Raw genomic sequence first — 6,316 nt, 5'->3', positions numbered from 1 at the left:
GGGAAGGGAAGGGAAGGGAAGGGAAGGGAAGGGAAGGAGGCCTGTGGACTTCATCAAGTCCATCTGCCTTTAAGCCTGCTGCGTGGATTGTCTGAGCCCCTGGGCACATGAAGGGCTCTGGGTAGCTCTGGGTGCCTCTGGGGCATGAAATCTGTGCTCTGTGTGAGAGCAGATATTGGGATCTGCAAGCAGCAAAAGCAACAAAACATTTCCCTTTCATACTGCAGAGTGTTACTGGATATTTAAAGGACATGTAGGAGGGAGCTGTGTAATGCAAAGAGCTGCACAACATCCGTGCCTTGAGCAGGCACCTGGTGGTTCTGCATCAGTGTGTGCAATGAGCTGCATGCTCCTGGAGCATCCCCACAACCTCCTCTGGACCACTGCAGCAGCTCCATGCCATCTTCCTCTATTTAATACATGCCATTCATCAACATGAAGCAGTGCTTGATATCAGTCCAGGAAATAACACTTCATTCTAGTTATGCAAGACCCATTAAGAAAGACTTTTTTTATTATTATTTTATTTTCCTTTAATTTAAAAAATTCTTTTCATCACAGCCTTAAAATCAATCAAAGTAAACAGAGCTGCAGCAGACTGGAACAATGTCCCAGAGTCTGTACATATGGAAGGTTCCTTTCACATAAAAATCAGTGCAGTTTTTTTCTGATACAACCCATTCCGCTCCCCCCTCCCGAATCCCCTTTTCAAGAAGAAGAAAGGAGAAACTGAAATACAATTCAAAGAAGAAAAGAATAGATCAAGCAACAACAAAACCAGTATCTTGTTTGTAAATATTCATTGAGCAGTTGCAGCAAAAAATAGCACCTTCAAAGCCTCTTTGTACAACATATGTGGAAACGAAGGCTGTCCGTGGAGTTAGAGACACGACATGGCATTTTGCTTTCAGGTGGGAATCGGTTCCTTCAGCTTTCTCTGTCTGGGCTTGCATACAGTAAAGGAAAGAAATCAGTACCTCCAGAAGGTGATTCATCCACCCCCTGCTACGCATCTGAAATAGTCAATGTCTATGAAGGTACCAGCTTTGGGCAGGGAAAGGACGAATAGCAGGCAAAATGAATCCTGCCCCATCACCCCACACAAAGGCATTTTCATTCCTAAACCACTGATATGTTCTTGGGGAAGACAGGACCCAATTCCTTAAATTCCCTCCTGGGATTTTTTGGAAACGTATTTTGCTCTGACTGTAGAGGAAGAACCCATATGATTCATTAGGCATGAAAATTCATTACGGCAAGGGCCAGCTTTCCATTTGTTGTCCTAGTTTACACAGTATTTGATCCCTTTGAGTATTGGATGCAGAAAATGAAGAGGAGAATGCTCCCTTCTCATGCAGCAAGGTAGACATGAAGGTTGATCTCGGGTAGCCTTGCTACTGCCCCCCAGGCTCTTCAGCAAGTGTCACGGCATCCTTCAGATGTCTGCACTGCCTTCATACCAAACCAACCTTCTAGCAAATAACTAAAACTCTTGAGTCCCTGAGATCCTTTGCTTTGCCAGAAGGCTGGCAGTTGGTTGTGGGGTGAGCTGCAGTGAGAGGCAGCTTTAAGTCCCTGCTTTGTTCCTCCCTGCGCCTTTGGTTCGCTTCAGGTTCTTGTGGCTTGGGTGCAAACAGCTCCCAGCCCTCTGAAACCTCTGCTCATTCAGGGCAGGGGCCCTGGGCGCAACGCCCCAGCCAAGGGGAATGCCGTGCTGGCGGATGGGCAGTGAAGGGCAGCTGGGTTGGGAAGTCTTCTGAGATCAGGACCTGGATGTGAAGGCGAGAGGAAAGCCCCAGAAATACAAGCTGGGATGAAGATTGCTCTGTGGGAGGCTTTCTGCCTTTTTGTAGTTTATTTTTGGAGGGACGAGAGAGACTGAAGAGGGGAGCAGGGAAATATTTCCCTACCACAGAATCAAGGAAAGCTGTTTCGTATTGCAAAAGACAGTAAGTAGGTGCAAGCTGGTTTACAAACATCGCACAGCTGGATCAAGGGCAGCTTCCTCATTACAATGCAGCTGTGCATAAAGAAGGGAATGCAGATCTGAGGGGATTTGGAAAAGTCTTCAATAGCTCTGGATTCTGGCAGCAAAGGGAGCGGTGGCAGACACAGCAGCAGCGGGAGGAGGAGCAGACAGGTGGCTTTCTTGCTTTTTTCCAGAAGTTCCTTTGAGATCCCAATGCTGCTCCACACCAGTAAATAACTGAGGATTTTCCTGCCTCCTTCCCTTGTGAATTTTCCCCGATTCCTCCAAATGTGCAACACAGCATTACAGACAGATGCGGCCACCACAGGGATGAAAGCAAAACACAAAAGCTCCTGGCTTCCAGGTAGGCTCTGCCACTCATCTGCTGTCTTGTGGTAAAACTCATGTGGTAAAACATGGTCTTCCTAAAAAATTGCTGCCTGATGCCATTCATGAAAAAAGCAGAAGCGCTGATGGGGTTTGAAGACATCAGGCTTTGTGTCCTGGAGATGATGAAGAGGTTCCCGGTGTGCAGGGCTTCACCTTCCTGCGCATCTGCTGGGTTGGGCTCAAAGTCACTGTGCTGAGCGCCCTCCTGCACATTCCAACTCCAAAACTACTGGAATCCTTTGCAGAGGTTTATTATAGTTTTGTTTTGTTTTGTTTTTTCTTTTTTTCAAAGAAGAAAAAAACCAACAGAATTTCTACCCAGTCTTTTCCAACGTGACTCAGTAAGAAAGTGAGGTCCTGAACTACGGTGTCCAGCTCCTCTGCCTTTCCATGGCAGAACAGAGAATGGCACAGGGCTGACTCCCACTCTGGGAGCCCCTGGCCCCATTTGCTGAGCTTGTGCAGTGGCACCTGACGGCTGGCATCACGGTTTTCCATGCACCTGCCATTCTTGCTCATAATTGGCTTTTCAGCTCTAATCCCAGAAGTCGGATGGATGGGGGGAACTCTGCAACATTTGAAATAATTTTTAACATAAAAACATATAAAGAGGGCAGAACAACAGCCCACCTGGGAGAAGAGGTGGGAGATCACAGAATCAGAATGGCTTTGGTTGGAAGGAACCTTTCATTTGTATCATCTAGTTATCTTTCTATCCTTTCTGTTAGCTCAGTGTGTTCAGCCAGGGGTTGCTAATTTATGGATAACTTTATAGGTATTTTTGTGAAGAGCACAGTTTTCCCCTCCCAGTACGTTCTGCCCCGCAGAAATGATGCTTGCTATCAGGAACATATTATGAGAGACAGTTGCCAGTCAGCTTTGGAAATTCTGAACCTTCCTAAGACCTGCTCAACAGTGATGAAAGGGAGGGAGAGACCAATATGAAGATGGGACTTTATGCTGCACACATGGAAAATCACCCTAAATCAAGTTGTGTCCATCCCAGCACAATGTACCATGCTTGTTCAGCTGGGATTGCATTCTGGCAGGTAAATCTGTGCATCTTCTCTCAGCCCCATCACTTCCTCTGAAGGTCCTTAATGCAAGAAAAAGGGCTTGCACAGGTTGCTCCGAAGGGTCGGACCCCCCACGCTCCTGCCCTGCTGCTTGATGCCTTGTCTCAGAGCCCGAGGGATGGCAATGCTGTGCCCAGATCCCAGGTCTCATTACATGGGATTCAGTCTCAAAACCTGGTTGAAGGAGCACAGTAATACAGGAAACTTCGGTTACTTAAAAAAAATTCTGCTCTGGATGACTGCCCGATGGCCAATCCCTGCTCTGACTGCTCAGCAGCCCGTTTTTATTCTCGCCATTTAAAACCGCTTGGTTTTTGGTTGGGGTCCATGGGCCCCGCACGCTCAGAGCCAGGTGTGCTTCCATGCTCACACAGCGACATCAAGCTGGTGCGTCACGCCTGGGGGCCATTCCCACCCCAAGGAGCACAAATCAGACCCCAGGTTTCAGACTACTTTGAAAACGCGGCTAATTTTAATGCAGTGTCACACCTGGAATTTGCATATTTTTCTTGTTCTCTTGATCAAAGAGCTGTCTGGGAAGGGTTTTATCAGAGTGGCTCACATGCATTCTCCCTTAATCTCTTTGAGGGATTATGTTTTTTCCTCTGGTGCACCCAGGCAGACAGAAAAGGTAACAAGGAAGAAAATAAAAGAAGTGCTGGGTGGGTGAAATGTGTTCCCCTGCACTGTAGCAGCTCTGCAACAGAGCTTGAATGAATGAGTGCTGCCCCTTCAACAGTGTCCCTTAAAGTGGGCAATGAGCCACACCAGAGCCAGGAGTGGTGAAAGGGGCAGGCTGGAAGTTTGCCTTTAATGAAGTCTTCAGCAACCCGGTGCCAACAGCAGCACTTTAATGGTTAATTCCAGCAGGAAAGTCGGGGGAGGGCTAATTGAAAGCAAACAGAACTGCATTCCTTGCAGCACAGTGCTGGGTAGCAGCGCAGCCAACAGGACAGCCACCATTCAAAGAAAACAGACACCACCACCCGCGACCAGGAAATAACTCTGTTGGTTTTAATACTGCCATGGATTATTTGCAAGGGAATTAAGTTTCTTAATAAAAAAAGTAACAATTGGATGATACCACACTGGTGTACTTGAAAGCCTCTGAGACGTCTCAACACCCAGCCGCTGCCTATAGGCAACCCTGATTTTTCCATTTCCCCAAAGGGGCAAAAAATAATAATAATAAAAAAGAAATTTAAGTGGAAAAAAATACGCCCCAAAACAACCCCACCGACAGATAGGTTCAAGGCTTTCATCCTCTATTTGCACAGAATGGAAGACGTGGAGCTGCCAGGTTGGGTTTGGCAGTGCAGGCTGGAGCTGGGGTTGAATCCCTGCTGCCCTCCTGCTGGAAACTCTCCAAGAGCCACTGCAGAAACCTGAGGTCAGACCGAGCTCCCAAGCACCTCCAAGGCAATTCCTGGATCATGGGGACTTGCAAGCGTCGCTGGGACGGAAACCTGTTTGTATTTTTAGTTGTTTATTCCCAAGAGCGAGACAAGGCTCCTGGCAAAGGAGCTAGGACGCAGGGGACAGCTCAGATCTAGAGCAGCAAAGCCAGGGCTCGTGCTGTCCCCAGCGTGGTGTGTGGCTGCTCGGGGCATGCAGGGCACGGGGAGGGCACGGTGCTTTCTGGGGCTGCAGTGTGAAACGGAGGTGTGAACTGCAGTGGGTTTAGTGGAACACGCAGGGTGATGGAGGGAAGGAAGGTTTCAAGCTCTGAGAAGCAAATCCGGATACCAGGCACCTTTTCACTCATTTGAACACTGTATATAATTATGATAATAAAAAAGCCCAAGCACAGCCCTCCCACTCCCCTGTCCCCAGGCTTGCCTTCACATCATGCTCTTCCTGTACTGTGAGCTCTGTTTGGGGTTGCAGTCCACCTGCTGCAGCTCAATCTGTCGGTACAGATCCCGCAGCTCGCGGACCTCCTGCAGCACACGCCGGGCCTGGCTCCAGGTGGAGGAGGCTTCACCCAGCAGCCGCTCCGATTCCTGCAGGATCCGCTCGCAGTCCGACCGGGAGGAGGAGGAGGAGGAGGAGAAGGTGGTGGTGGTGCCGGCGGTGCAGTCTTTCGCCTTCCTCTTGCCTTCTCCGTAGCCCTTCACCTCTGTCAGCAGTTCCTGAGTTTTTTCCAGTTTCAGTGCAACCAGTTCCTGCAGCCGGGACAGCTGCTCCGGCTCCGCATCGGTGCAGTGAGCCTCGAGGCCCCTCCTGAGCGCCGCGCGGTGCGCCGAGTCCCGCCGCGACAGGATCTCTTCCATGGAGGCACATTTATTCTTTTCTGAGTGCGACAGTTTTTTGGGGACCTGCGGGGTGTACACGGTCCCTTTGTCCAAGGAGTCTTTGCGCTGCGCGGGTCTGTCCCAGGAGGTGACCTCGCGTTGCGGCAGGCTGCCGGTGCGGCCCTTCTCCGGTGCTTTGACGTTCTCTGACTCTGAGCGGCGCCGGCCGGCCGCCAGCTGTGCCACTGACTTGTCCAGGTCCACGCGGAAGCTCTCCTCGCAGGTGCTGTGCTCCTCCGGCGAGGCGTCCTCCTCCTGGATCAGGTCGAGAGTCAGCATGCCATCAGAGGTTGAGGTAGATGCCTGGGGAGGCAAAGAGCTGCGTTAGGAGCAGGCCCACGCCTGAGACATGCATCACCTGGCTGGAAATCTGGGCTAGGAATAAAAGAAAGCGTAGCTGAGCTGCTGATAGGCTGGGTTTGAGGTACTGGCAGCTGAGGGGCTGTCTGGTCCCTTCCAACCCAATGCTGCTGTGATTCTGTGGTTCTGCAATCTGTAAGGACTATTCCAAGCCAATCATGTGTGTGATTGCTTGGTTCTATGGTTCTATGATCATTAATGTCCCTTCCAACACAACCGTGTTGTGA

The 6,316-nt window shown here is 49.9% G+C and overlaps 1 protein-coding gene across 4 annotated transcripts in view; it reads right to left on the bottom strand.

Annotated features, from left to right (window-relative positions):
* Positions 1 to 476: 476 nt before the first annotated feature.
* PLEKHO1 (pleckstrin homology domain containing O1) overlaps positions 477 to 6,316 on the bottom strand; it is a 15,969-nt gene continuing 10,129 nt past the window's right edge. For 2 of the 4 annotated variants that reach the window (XM_042891857.1, XM_042891854.1), the window contains exon 6: positions 477 to 6,032. In XM_042891857.1, coding sequence (XP_042747791.1) covers positions 5,277 to 6,032 — 756 coding nt within the window. In that variant the 3' untranslated portion in view covers positions 477 to 5,276. The remainder of the gene's footprint in view (positions 6,033 to 6,316) is intronic. The other 2 variants (XM_042891855.1, XM_042891856.1) reach the window with 2 other exon arrangements.

This window comes from Lagopus leucura, unplaced genomic scaffold (assembly GCF_019238085.1).
Source record: "Lagopus leucura isolate 7727_CA_CO unplaced genomic scaffold, USGS_WTPT01 35047-0_obj-0_obj, whole genome shotgun sequence".
NCBI lineage: Eukaryota > Metazoa > Chordata > Aves > Galliformes > Phasianidae > Lagopus > Lagopus leucura.
The sequence above is the reverse complement of the archived record's forward strand: the minus strand, read 5'-3'. Positions and strand labels throughout refer to the sequence as shown.